The sequence below is a fragment of the Podarcis melisellensis genome, assembly GCF_964234715.1.
Source record: "Podarcis melisellensis genome assembly, chromosome: 12".
NCBI classification, from domain to species: Eukaryota; Metazoa; Chordata; class Lepidosauria; order Squamata; family Lacertidae; genus Podarcis; species Podarcis melisellensis.
This window is the reverse complement of record NC_138544.1, coordinates 58372944-58395993: the sequence shown is the minus strand read 5'-3', so window position 1 is coordinate 58395993 and position 23050 is coordinate 58372944. Positions and strand designations below refer to the sequence as shown.

Sequence of the window (23050 nt, the reverse complement as noted above, 5' to 3'; positions counted from 1 at the left end):
GAATACAAAAACAATACAGTGTCCGACATTAAGAACTTGCAGAGATTACGTTTCAGTATCTTGGGCAGCTCATCAGCGACTTGGTAGTCAAGGCTATGTAAGGCAGCATGCCTCTGATTATTGGTTCCTGGGGGTGATTTGTGGGCTCTTGCACTCATCTCCTGCTTGTGGGGTTCCTGGAGACACCTGAATGTTGGGAGATTCAAGTCAGACATACTTCTTCACAGAGCACATGTTCCAACTATGGGATTTGCTACCAAAAGATGTAGTAATGACCACCAACTTGACCAGTATTGGAGGCAGTATGCCTCTGTATTCCAGCAGCTGTAGAGCAATGCTCTTTCACTTGAGTCCTCCTTGAGGGATCCTCATTAGGACATCTGGCCGGCCACTGAGAAGGAGGTGCCTGGCTAGATGGGCCTTTGCCTGGTCCTGCAGGGGTGTTCTTACGATGCAGGAATTTCCTTGTTGCCCTCTGCTTATGATAGCTCAACAGAAATACATGGCTGTCATTAAATATTCAGACTTGTGCCCCTGTGATGTTTGTGTACCACGCACAGAACTTCTACACAGTCAATCTTTATAAATGCTGTATGTTTGGTTTAGAACAGCTGTTTCTCTCTCTTTCTCTTTCTCTTTCTCTTTCTCTCTCTCTCACACATTGATCCTTTTTCTGGCTTTTTTAGCAACAAGAATTGATGCTAATTTTAAGGCTGGGGTGATATTTTCCTAGAATGCTAAATATTTATGAGCACCTGTAGAGAATTCTGGGAGATTTAATGGACATTCTAAGCATTGCTTTTGATTGCCACATTTGGAGATATTTGGGAAGAGGAAAACAAGCAGATGTTGGGACAAGGCATGTTAGCCTTCCCCTGTACTGGGGCCCATTTATTTAGCTGAGCTTGTCTCAGTCACTTGAACACAGTCTTTGCTGGCATGTTGCATTTATTAAAATTTGATGCAGGTTGTGCATTCCTGTTATCTCTTAGTTGCAGAGAATTGGGCCGATAGTAGGCTAATCTACTCTTGGTATTTGAATAAGCAGCCATATCCTAGCACCAGTGCAGGGTGTTGTATGAGGGCCATTTTGCCTTCTTTCCTTCTCTGCAATCCTTCCTCCCCCCCCCCCCCGGGGACTATTCTCCTTTGTAGGCTGTTGCTAAAAGGAGAGCTCTTGCACTTTCCCTCACTTGTTCGAACATTGTCTTAAAGGGAAAGTGCCTGCATGCCGCACTTCTTCCATTACACAGATCCGTAACCTTAGAAATAGTTAACCCTCTATTCTGATCAGATTTCCTACTGAGCGAGTGTTGATTGCTTCGGGGATTCTTGCCTCAACTGCTGAGTCAGGCTGCCCCGAGGAGCAGCAGTCATCTTTCTCAGTAGTGGCGCCTGCCCTGTGGAACGCCCTCCCCTCAGATGTCAAACAGATAAACAACTATTTGACTTTTAGAAGACATCTGAAGGCAGCCCTATATAGGGAAGTTTTTAAAGTTTGATGTTTGTGTGTGTGTGTAGATGATAGATAGATAGATAGATAGATAGATAGATAGATAGATAGATGATAGATAGATAGATAGGTACCTCGCAAGACGAATGCCTCGTAAGACGAAAAACTCGCAAGACGAAAGAGTTTTTCGTTTTTTGAGTTGCTTCGCAAGACGAATTTCCCTATGGGCTTGCTTCGCAAGACGAAAACGTTCAATGCAATTGTTCCTATGGGAATGATTTTCAATGCATTCCTATGGGAATCCGTGCTTCGCAAGAAAAAAAATTCGCGAGGTACCACTATAGATAGATATAGATATAGATAGATGGAAGGAAGCTGCCCAGAGTAGCTGATAGGTGCCATGCAAATAATGAAATGATGATGATGCAACTTGCAAGAGTTTATCAGGTTCTCCTTTGACATGGCAGGTGCCACTAGGGCTTATCTGTGTTTAGGGAGGCCCCTTCCAACAAGTAACACATCTGTGATCGAACAAATTGCCAATCCCACCTCTTGACAATAATAGCCATACTCACCTGTGCACTGGGTACATGAGTGAACTGTTTCCCTCCTCCTTCATACAGAGCAAAAGTGCTAGCGCTGGACGAGAATGGACAGAACAAGAGACCCTGCTGCTACTTGAGGTAAGAAATTTTGAGTGGGGGGAAATTGGGGAATTGTGATGGTGGGGATGCAGAGAAAAGGAGGCTGCTGAGTGACATTTGAAGTGGTACCTAGGTTCTGACTTACATTGAGTTAATATGTTTCTGGGTGACTTCTTGTATAGAACAAGGCTGTTGAGTAGAGAGCAGAGCCTTTTCTGCAGTGGCTCCCCGTTTGTGAAATGCTCTCTCCCAGGGAGGTTTGCCTGGCACCTTCACTATATATTTTTAGGCGCCAGGCAAAAACGTTCCTCTTCAATCAAGCATTTGGCTGATTAATATCCTACAGACTTTTAGGTGTGCCTGTGGGAAGGGGGGGGTTATTGTTTTGTGGTTTTGGTTTAATTATTGTGTTTTATCTTGTATTTTATTCCAAACTGCCCTGAGATCTGTTGATGGAGGGTGGTACATAAATTTAATAAAAAATAATAATAGGATAATAATAAGCAATAAGTAAAACATGAGTCCTTGGTTGTCAGCTGTATGGCTATAGAATTGTCAATGGTGTTTTGTTGCTAAGCTGTGGATGAGTTGATGCAAGAATCATATAAAAACAGAACTGTAGATTTGGAAAGGACCCCAGGGTCATTAATCTAACCCCCCCCCCCTGCAAGGCACCCATGACAGATGGCTTAAAAACCTTCCATGAAGGAGAATCTGCCACCTTCAGAGGGAGTCTGTTCCACTGTCGAACAGCTTTACCACCTGAAAGCTCTTCTGATATTTAGTTGGAATCTCCCTTTTTGTAACTTGAATTCATTGGTTTGAATCCTACCCTCTGGAGCAGTAGAAAACAAGCTTGCTCCATCATCCATGTAACAGCCCTTTAGATATTTGAAGGTAGCTATCGTATCTCCTCTCAGTCTCCCCTTCTCCAGGCTTATACATACCCACCTCCCTAAACCATTCCTCCCTCCCTAAACCATTCCTCATAAGGCTTGGTTTCCAGATGCGATGAGGCCTTTGTAGTCTTGCTGTACAGAGCCTTAGGTTGTGTCTCAAAGCTGCTTACATACATATTGGAATTTGTTTAATATTATCTATCGGCAGTTCTTCATTGCAAAGGCTGCTGAGTGATGTACAGTTTATATGAAGAAACTGTAATGAAATCTCTATATAAAACGTTAAAAGTGCAAAAGGGTAGCACTCATAAAATCCAGCAGAGCTATAAAAACGAAAATAAAACATGCTCTAAAATGTGCTGCAGTGGCTAGGCAGCTGAAAAAGACCCTCTTCCTTGTGCTGAAGAGGCATTTAAAATGACATAAAGTGAGCTGCTCTGGGGTAGGTGTTACTAATGCAAGGCACCACGATAGAAAAAGTCTTCTTCCTAGGCATCCACCACCTCGCTTTAGGTGATGGGAGGACAGCCTCTGATGAGCAAATGGTCCAGGCAGCATCCAGTAGGAAAAGGCCATCCTCTATTGATCCTCAGGCACAACAGGCAGTCATTGTTCCCCTCTACATGAATGAGCCTGCTTGGGCTTTTGTGTTCACTTGCCCCCCACCAAAAATATCTTCCACATGTCAGGGGACATTAGAGGTTTCTGCTTCAGAGTTTAAACTAACCACAGTTCCCTATGTTTTGATCCTGATTTGTTCTCACCTTAATTTAAACAAAGCATGGGTTTCCCAAGTTTGGATGTCAAGATAAATGTATTATAAAGGATGGAAACGATGCCTTATGAGGAACGGCTAAGGGAGCTGGGCATGTTTAGCCTGGAGAAGAGGAGGTTAAGGGGTGATATGATAGCCATGTTCAAATATATAAAAGGATGTCACATAGAGGAGGGAGAAAGGTTGTTTTCTGCTGCTCCAGAGAAGCGGACACGGAGCAATGGATCCAAACTACAAGAAAGAAGATTCCACCTAAACATTAGGAAGAACTTCCTGACAGTAAGAGCTGTTCAACAGTGGAATTTGCTGCCAAGGAGTGTGGTGGAGTCTCCTTCTTTGGAGGTCTTTAAGCAGAGGCTTGACAACCATATGTCAGGAGTGCTCTGATGGTGTTTCCTGCTTGGCAGGGGGTTGGACTCCATGGCCCTTGTGGTCTCTTCCAACTCTATGATTCTATGATTCAACATAATTTTTATAAAAGAGGATTAGAAAAATTTATGCAGCAGAGAGCTGCTGGTGGCTCCTAGCTTTAATACCTCTACAGTTGGAGACAGCAATGCTTCTCTTTCACAGGAGACAAAAGTGTTGTCCTGCTTGGTGTGAGGTTAACATATGAGAGAGTGCTGGAGGTGAAATAGTTAAACAGGTTCCCCAGTCAGGTCCCAGGGGGGTGGAGTCAGTGGGACTATAAAACCAGCTCTGGGAGGGGGCAAAAAGGAGGAGTTCGGGTGGTTGGTTGGAATGGGAGTGAATTGGGATAGAGTTTGTGGGTAGGTTGAGTTAGTGTAGCGAAATAGGCTGAGTCAGGAACAGTTAGGGGCTAGGCAGAGAAGTAAATATTTGAGAGGTGGTTTAGTGAGTGAGAGCAGGTAGCGGAAGTTATAGGTCTGGATAGGCACCCCATGAATGTAATTGTCTGATACTGTTTATGAAACCACACACTTGTTAAACTGCAATAAATAAACAAAAGTTTATGTTCCAATTTAACCCTGACTGGACTCAGTATTGTCCCAGGTATGGCCTGGGTGGTGGCAGCGAGAAATGAAGTAGTGGCGCAGGGATAAATAGACGGTGAAATGTCCGGGGACCCTGTGTGATTGCCACACTTGGGTTCTGCTTCCGGGCTTCTCACGGACATCTAGGTGGCCACTGTGAGAAACTGATGGTGGCCTAGATGGGTCATTTGCCTGAGCCAGCAGGCTCTTCTTATGTTTGTTGTTCTTATAGAAGCAGAAGCTTCTTACTCCTGGAGATGAAAGAGGGGAGTGGGGGGCAGAAGCTCAAAGCTCACCGTGGTTCATTCACATAGCAGGAAGCCATGGTTTTCTGTCAATGCTGAACTGAACCATAGTATTCTGTTCCTGCCCAGGCCGTCCACTCCATCATTGGGCGTTGGAACAACAACAGCAACAAAATCTTGCACACTGCCTGCCCTAGTCTGAAAATAAGAGTGTCTTGATACTTTGCTTGGGAGGTCTCGATGGTATTTCCAGTCGATATTTTCTCCATATCACCCGCTTTTCCCTGTTGACGTTAATTGTAGCCGTGCTGTACTTTTGTCTCGCTTTTTGAAAAGCAGAGCTTAATAGCATTTTGAGTTTGGGGGAGCAAAGCAGAAAAAGAAAAAGCATGTATCCGACTTGTATTCCCCAAGCATTTGTGGAGAAGCGTCAGACTGGGCTACTGCTAGGTCAACTGGCATTAAGTAAAAAGGCACAGGATGAGGCACGGATAAAAAGTGAGGCAGGAAATACTGGGCAGCGAGCCGTGGTGAGCTCAGACCAAAGAGGCAGGGCTGAGCTGGAAGCTCTTGCAAGGGGTCGCTCTAGTCATGTGATGTTCTAGTCTGTTAGGTGTGTTCATTGGCTGTTGTGGGGTGGGGGCTCGCCCTGCATATTTGCAGCACCCACCCTGGCAAGAGCTCACACATGTATCCTGCCTGACGTCACTGTCACCTTCTTGTGGGGTGCAAGTTCTTCTGGGCCAAGTGTGCAGTATTACGACCCTCGCAGATTTTTCATTGTTCAGCACTGAGTTTGTAGTAAACACCAGCTGTGCTGTTTCTCTGAGCAGGCCTAATTTCCCCCTGTGTTGCTCCAACACGGAGGCTTTCAAGATCTGTGCTCGCATATGTCGTGGCTTAATATAAACCTGGAAGTGCTGGCTGACTTTGGTGTCTGAGGAAGCCAGAAGCCCTCTTGCCAGACGAGAGGGAAACGGTAGCCGCTGGTTTCTGACGGCGCAGGCATCTTTCTGCTTGGCGGCAAAGCATGCCTTGTGCTTACTTGAGTAAATCAAGTTGTCTAATCGGCAAGAGCGTGCAGGTCTGGTCTTTCTCTGCCTAGCCCACGTTGGGATTGCAATAGCTCTGGCAGGCCAAGCAAATCTCCTTCGGTTTCAGGAAAGCAGCCAGGATAGACTTTCTCCTCTTGCTTAGGAAACCACCCCTGCCTTTCCTGAAGAGGAGTTTAGTGGCATAACTTGAACCTGAGTGGGGTAGGGAGGGAACACACAACCACCTTAGCAACTGAACAGTCACCATCCGGCCCATTGCCGTCTCCACATGCCACCTGTTCCCTCCTGGTAAGGTAGCTAGCTAAAGCTTTCCCCTTAATAGCAGTATGGATGTTAGAGTACTAGCAAAAGGAGGAGGCAGGTTCTGTCTTATAAAAGGTGCACTCACTGTCTCTCCCCAATTTCTTGAATACGTAGCAGGAACACTGTCAGTATGGTGTAGTGGTTAAGAGCGGTAGACTTGTAATCTGGTGAACCGGGTTCGATTCCCCGCTCCTCCACATGCAGCTGCTGGGTGACCTTGGGCTAGTCACACTTCTCTGAAGTCTCTCAGCCCCACTCACCTCACAGAGTGTTTGTTGTGGGGAAGGAAAAGGAGAAAGTTAGCCGCTTTGAGACTTCTTTGGGTAGTGATAAAGCAGGATATCAAATCCAAACTACTACTACTCCTCCTCCTCCTCCTCCTCCTCCTCCTCCTCCTCTTCTTCTTCTTCTTCTTCTTCTTCTTCATTGGATGGGATTCTGCTTCCATACAGAGGTCCATTTTACATGAAAACATCTGTGTTACTTCAGGATGATGAGTTTGACACTGCATTGCTTATCAACACTGGGATGCAGTGTATAAAATAATGTCATTTAATGCACCTTACGGTGTCTGATTGTGTAAATCAGTCGTGTTGATAAGGTTATTTGCAGCGGCAGCATATCTTACACTTTCATTGCCGTTAATAGTGCGAATAGCCTGGAACAGCGATTTCCAGAAAGATAACAGTAATGTGGTTTATTTGCAGCCCAGAGGTGTCAGTTGATTTTATACTTCCATATTTGAAAGGAGGTGACAATGATATCAGTGGCGCTTGGGTAAAACTGAACTGTTGCTATGCAGGACGGCAAGAAAGCTTCAGAGCAGCTAATTCATAGGAGGACCATCTTGTTAATTCATTTTTGACAGGGAGAGAGCCCAGCGTCTGTACTATAATTTAGCTCTCTAGACACAACTGCTTTTTTCCTCTCATACTTTTTAACATCCAGATAAAGCAGCGAAGCGGATATCAATTTGTGTTTCAACCTCCAATAGATGAAGCACGTCCTTTACAAATTCTTAGAGTGCCTTTGAGGAAGTGCATATGTCACAAGCTTCAAAAAAATAAATATCCAAGTTGTCCCTTGCCTGCCGGCCCTGTATCACTTTGGCGCGGAGTCGGTTTTCCCCCTCCCTGCAGGTTAATCACTGTCAGATCCCAGCAGGCAGATAAATGAAGTTGTGTTACATACATGTTAAAATTCCACAGAAACACAAAAGGAAACGTCACTGGCTTTCTTCTAAGCAGTAAGACAGCTGAAACAAGCGGAAATCAAGGTTGCCACGGGGGGAAAAACATTTATGTGCCCGGTTAGAATTAGTGCAGCACAGAGTGGAATCCAGGTGGAGCAGATTCTTGGAAGCCCCCTACTCAGTTTGTGATCTCTCCAGCATCCTTTGCCTTTCAGGCTCTCCTGGCTACTGACTAAACCCAAGAACATCGTTGTTAAAATAGAAAGTGTGATTTGGCGCAGAAGCCAGTTCTGTCCCAGCTGCTTCTCCTAGTCCCTGACTCTTTGCATTTACAGTGTCAGTTGTTTTTTTAGCTCCATTCACACATTTCTTCCTTCTTAGAACTGCTTCGCACATTGTGTAGTGTAGGTGTAAAACATAATGGCAACAAACATGTTCTCTAACGTTTGTATCCTGCGGGTGTATTAGTGAAGAAATTGGGATTGGCCGCAGCTAAGTGTACATTTTGCTACCACATGTTATAAAAGCATTCCCTGCCCAGGCCTTCCCAGAAGAGAACACCAAATTTCAAATGCAGCAAATAAATCTCACAGGAACTCATACCAGTAACATACAGCACACAGATATATGCCTCATTTGTTCCTGTTGCGAAACCGGGATGTCTTTATTATGGACTTCTAGTCCCTGGAACTTGAATTGCGTCTTGTGATAGCACTACAAGTCTGGCTGTTTCCATGTGGAATGAGCAAGGTGACATTGGATTTTGTAGAACAGTTGACATGATGGCTGATGTAGGAAAGCTCAGGTAATCAAATTGTCAGCAGCTGCTTTCATATAAATTTTTGGGTTCTTACACTCCATATGGGAGAGAAGACTTGGAGGTCATGTTTCTCTCCAGAGAAAGAGAACCTGTTGAAGTCCTTTTTTTTTATTTGTACCCTCCAGTACATTTGACAGGTATGCTGCCTTTCCTTTTTTTAAAATTTGTAATCATTTTGTGCAATATTTCCATAAAAATCAAAGTGTTTGCACTGCACTATTCTCCTTGGTACCCTCCCTCACCTTAAGGAACATCAGTTCACTTTCCCTTTCCCTTTTCAACATGCTCTAGATGAGATCTGTTGCATTTCAGATGGGAAATAGAAACAGGATATCTCCATCTACCAATTCTGCCCTCCTCCAGATAATTATATTAAATTCCACAACTTATTCTAGCTGCCATAGTTCCAAAATTTGGAGAAAACACAAGCTGGAAGAGATAATTCGGCCACACAAAGCTTAGAAGCCAGCAAATAAAGAGAACAGTCTGAAAGCCTAGGCCTTCAGGTGATGGTTTACATGAGAGTGGAGTCATGTCAGGATGGGGTGGGGACAATTTAGATGAGCTAATATGAATCAACCCAAGAGAAGGGACTACAGGAAGGAAGGAAGGACACAAAGAATATGTCAATAATAATAATCTTGGCAAGAGACGACGCTCTAGCATGGACTAGTAGATTAGAGGTAATTGTAAACCAGGTTGGAGATGGGTAAAGAGAGATAGATGGAAGGCAGTAAAGCTTGCAGAGACCTGAGTTGCTCAAAGGAAGAGAGATGGCATGTGAGACTTGCAATGCATTTGAAAGGTGATAGGAAAGATTATAGTAGATAAATTGGTGCAAAGACCAGTGAGGCTAAGGTCAAGGGGCAGGTTGTCGGATTGGAGGTGGCCAGGGAAGGAGGAGAGAGTTTGGAGTCGGATTAGCAACAGCCACGCTGATGGACACCACTTGGCCTCATTCTAGAGAAGGTAAAGCCACATGCTGGTTGCCAAAGGTGTTTTGAAGTAGCAACTCTCAGATCCAAAGCTGAAATGCTAGGCTGGTGTAGCCCTTACTTTGCTGAATTTTGTTTCTGTGTTCAGGGAAATATATGGGTGGGGAACCTGAATCGAAGACACCATACCAATAATGCAGCAGAAGTTTTAGGCATGTTTCTGAGGTCGGAGGATCTAAATGACTAGGATCTTGGCTACCTTCTCTTCATGTTTCAGAGTCAATGTTGTAGAAGGAAGGGGTGGTAAAAGATCCCCAAGAGTGGCTGCTGCTTGGAGATTTTTTGCCGCTAGGAGAGTTCAGAAATGGCAGTGATGGCCCAGCGGTACCAAAGACTGGAGGATGGTACTTAGGGGCAAGCTTACACCATAAATGCTTGTCTCCAATGTTCTGGCCTTTCTCTGACTGCTTGCTTATACTGAAAGAAGGCTCTCATTTATCTCATACAATAGAAGGATCCTGCTGTCAAACAAGTTGCAGAATGTATGTTGTTTTGGTCCACTGTAATCACTTTTGACACTTGCTTTGCAGGTCTGGTAACTCACCTTTTCTGAAATAAGCATTCTCAGAATTTCTCAGCTCTTCATATTTGTTCTTTTTACACATATTCGCTATTATTTACCTTCATTGAAAGACGTTCACAAAAATCTATCGAAATATCTCTTTTAAAAGAGTGGTCACATGTAGCCAAACCTCCCCACAGCTTACTAACACCTGCTTCTAATCTCAACAGGACCACAAATTGTTTCTATTATCTGAACAAATGTTCACTTCCTGCTGTTCTCATGGTATACCAAATTTGTGAACCAACTACCTTTGCATTGCGTCTCTTTAAAAGTTGATTTCCCCCCTTTGTTTTTTAAGGCGTTGGAGATGTACAAAGATGACTGGAATAAAGTTTCTGAGCATGTCGGAAGCCGCACCCAGGATGAGTGCATCCTCCATTTCCTGAGGCTTCCCATTGAGGATCCTTACTTGGAGAACTCTGATGCCTCGCTGGGCCCTTTGGCTTACCAGCCTGTGCCTTTCAGCCAGTCTGGAAACCCTGTGATGAGCACCGTGGCTTTTCTGGCATCTGTCGTGGATCCCCGGGTGGCGTCTGCTGCAGCTAAAGCAGCTTTAGGTATGGATCACCTTCCCTCCCCACCCCCTTTCCAGTTCAATCTTGTCTGAGAAGGTCTTAATTTCATGCTTGGCGCTGACTTAGCCTTAAAGAAAATCCTCCACCGTCTCCTTGGTTGATCTGTCGTAAATTCACCAAAACTACTTAAGGACTGCCTGGGAAGATGCTGGTATTTATAAGGGTGGGGTTTTTTTTTGGGGGGGGGGGGGAGACGACATTCTGCACACAGGCTGGCAAACCTGCCCAGAGAAGCAAATTGAAGCCTGCTTTCATCTTTTCTGCAGTCTGCTGCCTGCTGTCACTTACCTTTAATTGGTTAACGTTAGTAAAGCACCGCCTAAGCCAAGTGGTACCTAAACGCCAAGCATTAATTTGTCGTTTGTGTAGCTCAACGCATAACTTCAAAAGGGCCTTGCTAACCTATTACGAATGCTTCAGGTTCTGCTGTCTGCTCCCATCCTTGATTTCATCTTCCTGAGATGCTGTCCAAGATGCTCTCAAGATTTCTGAACAAAACAGCCTTTGTATTATTAATTGCCGCACAATGGCAATATGTGCATTAGAGTTTACTGTGTGAGAGTAATGCGTTTTTAAAATAACTTGGAAATTGCCTTATCCATTCTGCAGGCAGCTTCCCCAAAAGGCTTCTCTGCATGTCATCTTCCCTGATCAGTCAATTCAAAGTGCTGGTGCTAAAATTACCTTCCTTTTTATGTCTCTTTTTCATGGCTCCTCTCTCAAGGCTGGTGCTGCTTTGTGCTTTGAGCTTTTTGGCCATTAATTTTGGGGTCCTCTTGTCTGCCTTGCCCAAGTCTCTTGCCACATCTCCCTTTGTTCTGCTATTCATTGGCCTGTCCTGCTTGTCAGCTCCCTTTGTCCCCTTCTCCCACTCCGCTCTTGGCTTTGTGACTCACATCTCCCTTGCTAAATGGTCCAATAAACAGGAGTAACTACAATAGTGTAAAATGTGCAATCAGATCATCCAGCAGGGTCATCTTAAAGCAGCCTTTCTCAAACTGGGGGTCCCCAGGTGTGGTTGAACTACAACTCCCATCACCCCTAGCTAGCAAGGCCAGAGCTCAGGGATGATGGGAGTTGCAGTCCAACAACACCTGGGGACCCACAGGTTGAGAACCGCTGTCTTAAAGAGTTACCTGTTCTGTTTGTACATGACTCTGAAAACCCTCCCGCCTAAAAACAAACTTTTAAGCTTTGTTGTTTTTACTTTTTTACAGAGGAATTTTCAAGGGTCCGAGAGGAAGTCCCACTGGAACTGGTTGAGGCCCATGTCAAGAAGGTGCAGGAGGCAGCCAGAGTCTCTGGAAAAGTGGATCCCACTTACGGACTAGAGAGCAGCTGCATTGCCGGAACAGCTCCAGATGAGCCAGAAAAACTTGGTATGTCCTTAGGGGTTGCCGTCTGGTGCCCCTGCCCATCATGCTTGTCTCTGATGTGTGTTTATGTCAAGTATATACAGTGGTGCCTCGCAAGACGAAAAGAATCCGTTCCACGATTCTCTTCGTCTAGCGGTTTTTTTGTCTTGCGAAGCAAGCCCATTGACAGCTTAGCGGATTAGCGCTACAGCGGTCTAGCGGCTTCTAGCGATCAGCTGTTAAGCGGCTTAGGAAAAGGGCGAAAAAACCGGGGGGGAAACCGCAGGGACTCGCAAGATTTTTTCGTCTTGCGAAGCAACCCCATAGGGAAATTCGTTTTGCGAAGCGCCTCCAAAACGGAAAACCCTTTCGTCTAGCGGGTTTTCCGTCTTGCGAGGCGTTCGTCTTGCGGGGCACCACTGTACACAAAGCATCAAATGTGGTGACGGTAATAATAATACAACAAAACAACAACACCACAAACTGGCTTATAAGTATAAAACCAAATTTACTAGAATAATAGCTAGAATAGAGATAGACTTGTAACCATTCAAACAGTAAACATACTAACAGCAAGGATAGCACACTGGAGAATATGAAAAAGCTTTTCAAGGCTGTTTTTCAAAGATTGAACTGGATGAGATGTTCTTCAATGGGTCTTGAGTTGGAAACACAAAGCCGTATGCATGGATCAATCACAGGAAGACAAATCAAAGCCAACACCCTGGTGAGAATAACCTCTCAACAGGATAATTCTCAATTCCACTTTTCTCATCCAGTTCAATCTTTGAAAAACAGAGTTGAAAAACTTTGTCATATTCTCCAGTGTTGCTACCCTTGCCATTGTGGCAGCATGGGGTTGCCATTCTGTGATTGGACTTACGCTACTTGTTGAATGGTTCATTTATCCAGTCTGTATAACATTTACTGCACATGTAACTTGTTAAGATAGAGTTGTGCATTTATCCACTCCATGTTTACAGTATCTCTAGGCTTTGTCTTGCACGTGGCACCTTAGTATGTTTGTTGTTTGAATGGTCACAAGTCTATCTCTATTCTAGCTATTATTCTAGTAAATTTGATTTTATACTTATAAGCCAGTTTGTGATCTTTTATTGTGTTTATGTCAACCAAAGGCAATCATAACTAAGGGAAAAGGTATATTAGAACACGACTTGCTTTATTTTGGGGTAGGGGGAGCAAGCAGAATTAGAGATTGGGTTGTTCACATCAGCCACCATATTTTTGGTCATTGAGTGATGAAGAAAACCAATATGTAATTGTGACTCTGAGAGTCACATGACAGCTCGTACTCTGTAATCATTATTGCCTGCATCGTTCATGAACTCAAGAAAAATGAAATGTTTGATCTTGACGGGGGAGTTGGAATTATGCCTGATACAATGGTTGAGAATCTGTGGGGTGTCAGAAGTGTGTCAATAGTGCTTTGGACTGCCTTATTTATTTCCCAGAAAGTCATTTACAATATGAGACGTTTGGTTTTATGCTTGGAGACTGAACATTATTCTCCCCATTTGGAATAATGATCAAAATGCCACACCAGCATAGATCAGTATGTGGCAGGCGCAAGTTCAGGAAACAGCAAATTAGGGGTCATCTTGATAATTCCTACATTTAAGCAGATTGTACAACACCATGGAAAGCAGTCCTTGAGTGAGAGATATTGCTTCTGGTGTGAGACTTGAGAGTAATTAGGGCATGGTTCCTTCCATTTTCTGCATACACAATAAAGCAGAATTTTACAGCTTTGTCAAAATATAATTACTGAGCACCATGGTGAATACATCCTTTGATTCAGCCTCCTGCTAAGACCAAAATGCCACAGTGCTTAGTCTGCAGCACGCTGTTACGTTTGTAGGTTACGTTACCTACTTTAACGTTTCTGCAGGCAGCGCCAGTCAAGGTACAGAGGAGCACGCGGTTTGGCTGACGGACATTCGGTTACTTTGTGCCCTCCTGAACCATAGTGTCTCACCAATTTTGTCTATTGAAACTAATTTTCCTAGACTCCTGCTCTTCTCTTCCTCCTATACCCACAAACCTTCAGCACCCACACAGTTTACAGTAATCTTCCTTCTCACAATTACATACGATAGCAGCAACAGTACCACATGTTGCCCCAGTCTCTGAGAACAGGGAATTTCAGCCAAGCTGCAGTAATGTCAAGCATTGACACTTGAATCTCAAGGCTCCACACCCTTGTGAACATCTCAGTAATTGTCCTTTTGCTCTGTTTCCCTTCTGTGTCCTTTCCATGTGCCTTATAGGTTTCAGGTAAACACCTGAGGATGTGATTAGCTTCATGGCTGCCTAGCTAATACTCTGCTCCAATAGATCTGGAACTTCCTCTCAGAGAACCAGACCAGGGCGAGGTTTTGATTTTTCCTGGCTGTGCTGAGTTCTGTGCTTTTAAGTGGAGATGATGATAATATTAATAATAATAATAATAATAATAATAATAATAATAATAATAATAATAATAATAATAATTTATGCTTGTACCCAGCACATATGACTGGGTTGCCCCAGCCACTCTGGGCAGCTTCCAACAAAACACAAAAGAGCACACAATACAGCAGACATTAAAAGCTTCCCGATACAAGGCTGCCTTCAGATGTCTATGGAAGGTTGTATAATTGGTTATCTCTTACAGGCGGCCATCCTCAGAGGCAACTATGAATATGGCAGGGCGAGTGTCCTCAACCCCACTGTTTTCTCCACATGATTAACATCAGATGGAGGAACAAGCGCCTGAATAGGGCTCTTTAGTACTGAGTGCTAAATATTTATTTTTTGAAATATTTAGAGACCCCGCTTCCGTTAAAAATACAGTACAGTGGTGCCTCGCAAGACGAAATGAATTCGTTCCGCAAGTCTTTTCGTCTTGCGAGTTTTTCGTCTTGCGAAGCACGGTTTCCCATAGGAATGCATTAAAAATCAATGCGTTCCTATGGAAACCGCCTTCAGACCAGGTCCGGGGACAGTCTGTCCCCCGACCTCTTCTGAAGGCTGGCGGGGGGCAAAAGTCTTTGCTCCCCCCCGCCTGCCTTCAAAAGCCGTCCGGGATAGCGGGAAGCGCTTCCCTGCTATCCCGGACCGCTTTTAAAATGCTGGCGGTGGGGAGCAAAGCCTTTCGCCCCCGCCGGCCTTCCTGGACCTCTTCTGAAGTCCGGAGGGGGGGGGGAAAGGCTTTGCTCCCCACCGCCAGCATTTAAAAGAGGTCCCCGGATATTTCCCTATGGGCTTTCGTCTTGCGATGCAAGCCCATAGGGAAAATCGTCTAGCGAAGCGACGCAAAAACCGAAAAACCCTTTCGTCTTGCGGGTTTTCCGTCTTGCGAGGCATTCGTCTTGCGGGGCACCACTGTAAATGGGTGTACAGCATGCAAAATTACAGCAAGGACAGCAGAGACATAAGTAAGAAGCCACGTGTTTTCCCTTTCGCTCGCTAGCGGCAGATAATAGAATCTGAAGCCTTTCCTTGGCCCAGAGAATAAAACGTGAGATGCAGATTATTTCTGAATGAGAGAAATGAACTGGATTTTTGCAGTTAATGTTAGCCAGTTAATGTGATTTGTATTGATCTGTGACTAATGGAATAAATTAGGGCAGGAGCAGATGGCTCTCTGTGGGGGAGTGGCTTGGCAAAATTGAATTGGGTCACTCGACGGTCTGCAGCGCCTTCTCTGAAACAGCTTTTCACCAGAGGGTGCAAGGCGAAGAAGCCCTCCGCCAAGCCTGCGCTTTTTTTGCGGGGGGTGGGGTGGGGTTTACAAATGTGCAACAGCAAAGTTGCATGGTATATGCCTGCCGAAAATACTGCTTATATATTTGGGCAGCTAAAACCAGAAGGGTTGCATTTAAAACATTATTGCTAAATAAAACGCTTCCTTGGGGGAGGGTGATCCCTCAGTAGGAATTACTGTAGCTGAGCCGTAAAACTGCAGCATGAGCAACTGCGTTGGCAGTGGTAGCTGGTAGTCCCAGCGCCCATCCCTGAATCATTTAGCAGAGCCATGATGGGCGGCATAGACCGCGGGTCACACCACACATTTACATGTAACAAGTGAGTATGTAATGCACACCCGCGGCAAATGTGCAATTGTTCAGGTAGCTGAGAAAATGCCACTGCATAAGGCATGAAGAAACCCTAAGGTTAAGCGAAATATTTTGTCGTTCCCATGTCTTCGTGTTGAAAGAGTTGAGAAATCCTCACTCGCATCGTTCACTGGTTCTTAGGACTTACTGGAGGCTTCAAATGCAGCACCTCAGGGTTGCGCTCTGCTGCTGCTGCCGCCACCCTGGAAAAATGCCCTGGGAAGGTTGCAAACTTCCCAAGTCTCGGGAGCATTCCCCGGTGGCCCACTCTGGCTGTAAATCTTCTTCAGTACAGAATAGCTGGTAATAAGCGACCCTTCCCTCCTGAAAAGAGCACACCAGTTTTCTGGTATGTCATGGCAGAAGAAAGACTCAGTGTGGTGTAGTGGTTAAGAGCGGTAGTCTCGTAATCTGGGGAACCGGGTTCGCGTCTCCGCTCCTCCACATGCAGCTGCTGGGTGACCTTGGGCCAGTCACACTTCTGTGAAGTCTCTCAGCCCCACTCACCTCACAGAGTGTTTGTTGTGGGGGAGGAAGGGAAAGGAGAATGTTAGCCGCTTTGAGACTCCTGAAGGGGAGTGAAAGGCGGGATATCAAATCCAAACTCTTCTTCTTCTTCTTCATCTACAGTCATACCTCATGTTACGTTTGCTTCAGGTTGAGCATCTTAAGGGTGCGTCCCGTGGCAACCTGGAAGTACCGGAAAGGGTTACTTCCGGGTTTCACCGCTCGCGCATGTGCAGACACGCAAAATGACGTCACACACATGCGCAGAAGCGGCGAATTGCGACCCACGCAGACGCTGTTCGCAACCAGAGGTACCACTGTATTCTTATGATAAACATGGCTGTACACATTGGCCTTTCCAACCATTTTTTGAAATTGATTTTTTTAAACGAGCCCTTTCAGGATTGGTTTTGTCTCTTCCTCACTCCCTCTGTTTTATTTAATGCATGTGCCCATGCAGAGCCACAACATCTTTTATTTTCTTCCTTTCCTTGCAGCTTAGCTTGTTCTGCCCTGGAAGACTAGACGCTAATCCATTTTCCCCCCGGATGCAGAGCTCCCAGTGGCTGTTCAATATCTGAGGCTTTCAATGAGCTTCCAGCTTTTTATTAGGAAGGGAAATGAATAGCCTGCAAATTTGTTTCCATGGAGCATGTCAGGCATGAGCTGCAGTGGATGCAGCTCTACATCTGCTCAGATCGGATGTTTTCCGTTGCTGAAAACCTCACTTCAGGGCCTCTCCTGTGCACACATCCTCCCAAGTTGTCCAAGGCAGCATATGGGGGGGGGGGTTTGCGGTTTTTTATTTGCGCGGCAACTCTGTTCGGGTAAGTAGAATATTTGGAGCCAGCTGCACTGCCATGCAACCCTAGGCAGTGGCCTTGGGGTGGTCCTTTTGCAGCAGGCCTCTCTCCTGCTGTGAAGGCAGCTAGAGGGTTGAATCATAGAATCTTAAGAGTTGGAAGGGACCCAGTGGTCATCTAGTCCAATCCCCTGCAAAGCTCCTCTTCCTTCGTGCATGTTGTCATGTTTTCACTTGCATGCCACTTTCCCATGGCAGGTGCATTCTCAGAGTGGCTCACAACATGCAGAGTAAATGAAAACCACATTTCACGATAAAGCAAACAGAGCACAATTTAAGCAAAACAGTCGCACTAATGTAAATAGGGCAGACAAAGACCTCATGTTAGTAAACACTGAAACAATGCCGAACAATAAAATAGGGAACATCCAAATAGCAAAAAAACAACCACCCCACCTTCCCTCAGGTAGGGGATGGGGCAAGGCAGGTGAATAGCTTGTCCCTGATGGACAGGCGATGTGCTTCTGCAGCTGAGGAAGGCCGGCGATGGGTGGATCCATAGGGAATTGGCTAATAATGACAAGGTACTTTTGTTTTTAACCTTCACGGCTAAAGCAGAATTGCGTGATCTTTATCCAGAAGGCAGGGAGTGCTTTGAGACGGATGAGAGTTTAGCGGAGAGTCAGTCAGCAGCGAGAGAGCCTCAGGAAGGGCTTTGCAGAAAAGCACAGCACTCAAAAGTTGAGAGTGAATTGCCTTGGCAAACAGGAGATGTATTTGATCAGGGTGTCGTCGCGGTCCAGTGTGGGTTGTCCTGTCTTGGCATGTGGTTTTGTGCAAGAGGATTTAGTAGCCACTGAGTTGAGTAAGCAGTTGCCACCTGGGGGAAGACGGAAAGCAAGCTGCAGTCGCTTGCTGAGGAGTGCCAGCTGGCTGGACCAACTGTGGAAATAAGGATATAAAGGGAGACTTTTTAAGAGCTTGAAAAGACACAGAGGCCCCAGTGGAATGGCTGGGGATCCCGGGGGCGTGGGGGGGCAAGTTTTCACAGGCGCTTCATATTCTGTTACAAGCATAATATGAAACCACCTTATGAACACAGTGGGACAAGCAAAGGGAAGCTTTGCTAAAATACTCACTAACAAGTCTTTGCCTTGAGACGCTCTTCTAATTGATCGCTGTGAGAGTTTTATATATCTAATTAACTTGTTTTACAGGCTGTGTGGAGGTGTTGAGTGGCAATTACTTAGGACTGTTTACCCTGCGCCAAGACATTCAATCCTGGGCCCATAAATTATGGCAATTACGAAAATGTGCATAAACGCACTTAATTTGCTTAATCTATTCTCATTGCCAGAGTTTGGGTTTCTGCATCCAACAGAAGCCGGAACCTGATGCTTTGGAAGAATAATTACGGGTCCCTGTAGCTTACCCCAGGCTTCCAGGAATCGGATGTTTAGGAACACATGTTTTAGGAACTCTTGCAAGATCGTATCGCCGTGTTCCACACGTTATTTCCGTGCCTAAATGATAATTGGAGCAATCCGCCAGAAATGTCAGCACCCATGCTTGCCATTGAGCCAGAGGAGCTTGTGGAGAATTAACCCACCGCAGGGAAGAGTTAATTTTCAGAGATACATGCGAGTGGCTGGCTTCTGAGAGCAGGATCCGTGTCACAGCATCTCTCTAGAGTAGGGATGGGCAGTCCTTTTCCTGTTGTTTGGGGGCAGAGCCAGAGGCGAAAGTGTTCTGGATCAGGTAACCTGGAATAAAGGCTTTGCTGCTTCTGTTTTCATTGTGTCTGCCTTAGATTAGATTTCCCTCTCCTATGCAGATCTGCTCAGAAGTAAGCCCCTCTAGATTTGATGGTTGTTACTCTCAAATGGAGTTTAAAAAAATAAATAAATTCAGTGAACCAATCAATCTGCTCTTCTGGAAAGCATGTGAACGTAATCTCTATACATATATATGCATATGTAGCACAGGCTTACCAGTGTATTCTCAGACTGGGGTGGGCAGAGAAGCATTGATTCCTGGGACGGGATGACTAGTAATGCTGATCTGATTTGAAAGTTTGATTACCCATGGCCAGCAGGGATTGAGCTGCGATCACCTTGTTCAATGTGATGATGCTTTGTGAAAGTGCCCCGAAAAACAAAACAAGAGGCTTCCATTAGTCCTCTGATGGGTTATCAATAACTGTTCCTGTTGCCACACGGTCAGCTTTGTATTAAGTGTTAATTATTCTGCCTTGCAGATGGAGCTGAAGAAGAGAAAATGGAGACAGAGACAGATGGACCACAGGCAGAAAAAGTTAAGGTCTGACTGCTTCAAATGCCATTTTTTAAAAATCGTGCAGTGCTTCAAGCATTTCATGAGTATGATTTATTACTATTAATAATAATACAGAAGCCTCTGAATGAAAATAAAGTCCCATCTTCACAAGCTCAGAGTTTGTTTTCACCTATTTTAAGAAAACATCTTGTTTTTTACCTAAATTAAAATTATGTATTTATTAATTTATGTCCTGCTTAATGCAAAAATCGGCTTCTATTTTTACTTGTTTCATAAAGTTTATACATCAGTTCATTGTTGTTGTTGTTTTAAAAAAGTCTAAACGGTTTCAGGTATAAAAACCAATTGCACAAGCATTAAAATATAAACATATGTAATCCCTTTAAAACATATTGCTAACTTAAAGCAGGAGACTTGAGTAGGAAGATCTGAGGAATGCCAAAGTAAACACAGGATTCTTTTGTCTACATCTGCTACAGAGCAGACAGGTGCCTATGCATATTGAGCTAAATCAGCCTTTGTCAACCTGGTGCCGTGCAGATGTTTTGGACTACAACTCCCATCAGCCCCAGTCAGCCTACACTCTAGTTGGGACTGATGGAAATTATAGTACAAAACGTCTGGGGAGCACCAGGTTGGCGAAGGCTGGGTTAAACCATGCTAAAGCAGTCAATGAAATCCACCAGTTTGGACTTCCAGTATGGGATTTATTTCATTGGATGTTGTTTTTCCCACTATGCTCTTTTGTTGTTAGAAGGGAATATTTGGAGTTAGTTTTAGGTCCAGTATGCTGTGGGTTAAACCACAGAGCCTAGAGCTTGCCGATCAGAAGGTCGGCGGTTCGAATCCCCACGACGGGGTGAGCTCCCATTGCTCGGTCCCTGCTCCTGCCCACCTAGCAGTTTGAAAGTGCGTCAAAGTGCAAGTAGATAAATAGGTACCACTCCAGCGGGAAGGTAAACGGCGTTTCCATGCGCTTCTCTGGTTCGCCAGAAGCGGCTTAGTCATGCTGGCCACATGACCTGGAAGCTGTACACCGGCTCCCTCGGCCAGTAAAGCGAGCTGAGTGCTGCAACCACAGAGTCATCCACGACTTGACCTAATGGTCAGGGGTCCCTTTACCTTTTAACACATAGAGAAACTGAAGCCAAGAGTATTCACTGAAGACTCTAAGCTGGCTTTTCTAGTTTGGAGCTTTGGAATCGGTCAAGAGTATTTCTAAATAAGGAAACAATTGCCTTCTCCTCCTATTTGACATCCCTTGCTATTTCTATTTTTAAAGTGAACACTTGGTGTTCCTAATGCACCGATGTTCTTCAGGAAAGCCATCCTTTATTTTCATGGGCTGCTGTGTCTGTACTTCTGCAGTTATCTGTTTCCTGCTCAGTAACTACGGTTGCCAAAGGCAACCCCCCCAAAGGAAACCTTAAAATTTCGTTTCCCTGAGCTGTTTAATTACAGTACGCCTCCCCCACTTTTCATATCCTCTAGATTGAAAACAAAGGGGACCATGAACTCGGAGATGCAAACAAGGCACAGGAAGGAGACGAGGAGAAAAACGCAGAAAAGGAGCAGGATGGCGACGTCTCCCAGGACTCCAAGCCAGGTAGGAAGCTGTGGCTTCGCTCTCCCAGCTGCGCACAGGCTTTAAAGTGTTTTCCCTGTAGTTCCGGGCATGTCTCATAAATTAAGCTGTAACGAAGGCATATTTCCCCATAGCATGAGTTGCCAACATGGCATCCACAAGGGCTTTCCCTTTGCTCCCTTCCCGCCGCCAGTGAAACTAAGGCTTGAAAAGGCTTTCTGTTATAGCCAGTAAAAAGTGGAGGCTTAACTCTCCCCTCCAGGGCTGTAACAAACGGATCCTGAAAACAGCCTGTTTCTGAACTGAAGTTAGGCTTGGGAAAGAATTCCTATTGCAGTTTGGAAGCTCCTTCCAATTCAGGGGTGATTTCTAGGGCAGAAGAGGGGGGAATTGCAGCTGGAGGGGAAAGGGTTACACCTTCTGTCCTCCGCACACATGGACACACATATACACACACCCTTTTGCAGCCAGTAGAAAGCTTCTTCAAGTCTCATTATTGCAGAGGTGATACAACTGAGGAGGCAACAGTTAGCGCCCCTGTGACCACTGCCTCTGAAATTAGCTTGGGAAGAAATCTCTTGGCTTTAATGGAAGCCTTTTTTCAAGACTAATCGTTGTGTGTGTGTATTAGCAGGGGGGTACCATCCTGGAGTTTAGAGCTGGGAAGGGAAGGTTATCTCTAGCTGCCTCAGCTGCCCTCCCCAGGAAAATACCCCGATTAGTTTAGAAGAAAAGCAGAAATATTTTTTCCCCAGCCTAGTAGCTGCCAGGGGAGAGAGTGGTTGCAGTGCACAAGTGATTACGACTGTGGCCTGTGCTTCCATGGAGATCCCCTTCCATGGACGCGGGTGGCGCTGTGGGTAAAAGCCTCAGCGCCTAGGGCTTGCCGATCGAAAGGTCGGCAGTTCGAATCCCCGCAGCGGGGTGCACTCCCGTTGTTCGGTCCCAGCGCCTGCCAACCTAGCAGTTCGAAAGCACCCTCGGGTGCAAGTAGATAAATAGGGACCGCTTTCTAGCGGGAAGGTAAACGACATTTCCGTGTGCAGCTCTGGCTCGCCAGAGCAGCGATGTCACGCTGGCCACGTGACCCGGAAGTGTCTTCGGACAGCGCTGGCCCCTGGCCTCTTGAGTGAGATGGGCGCACAACCCCAGAGTCTGGCAAGACTGGCCCGTACGGGCAGGGGTACCTTTACCTTTACCATCCTGGAGTTTAGAGCTGGGAAGGGAAGGTTATCTCTAGCTGCCAACCTCCCTCCCCAGGAAAATACCCCGATTAGTTTAGAAGAAAAGCAGAAATATTTTTTCCCCAGCCTAGTTAGCTGCCAGGGGAGAGAGTGGTTGCAGTGCACAAGTGATTACGGCTGTGGCCTGTGCTTCCATGGAGATCCCCACATTTTCTCCAGTTTGCGAATGTGTCCGTGGGCGAATAAACATCGACAACCCCTACCCCACCGTGACATGTCTGCTTTGGATAGAATGCAGTCGTCCATATTCAGGCTTTATCTCACAAGCCTGGCTCAGGCACTAAATCTTGATTTGAAATCCTTTCATGCTTCAGGCAGGAATTCTTTTCATCTTGGTTGTACACTTTGGGTAATCAATGCTGAGCTGAAGCAGCCCTGCCTAATATGAATTGGGTGTGTGATTTCCTCTTACTAAGCCATTGGTTCAGCCTTAATCGGAAAGAATAGGTGGGCAGGCTGTGCCCAGTTTTTAAGTATCCTGCAGTCTTCTCTGCCTTTCAGTTGTCAGAAACTCGATAATTTAAATCATGAAAACATTTATGTCCTTTAGAACAATTGAGTCCGCTTTTTTGAAATTTAAATAGTTGGGTCAGGGAATAGGTTTTTAATAATTTCTCCGACCTTTAGT

The 23050-nt window shown here is 45.3% G+C and overlaps 1 protein-coding gene across 2 annotated transcripts in view; it reads left to right on the top strand.

Moving 5' to 3' along the window:
- The window catches only part of SMARCC1 (SWI/SNF related BAF chromatin remodeling complex subunit C1), a 95091-nt gene that overhangs the window by 41398 nt on the left and 30643 nt on the right, over positions 1-23050 (top strand). For both annotated transcript variants that reach the window (XM_081931526.1, XM_081931527.1), the window contains exons 19-23: positions 2077-2136; positions 10240-10498; positions 11734-11895; positions 19556-19617; positions 21085-21199. In XM_081931526.1, coding sequence (XP_081787652.1) covers positions 2077-2136; positions 10240-10498; positions 11734-11895; positions 19556-19617; positions 21085-21199 — 658 coding nt within the window. The remainder of the gene's footprint in view (positions 1-2076; positions 2137-10239; positions 10499-11733; positions 11896-19555; positions 19618-21084; positions 21200-23050) is intronic.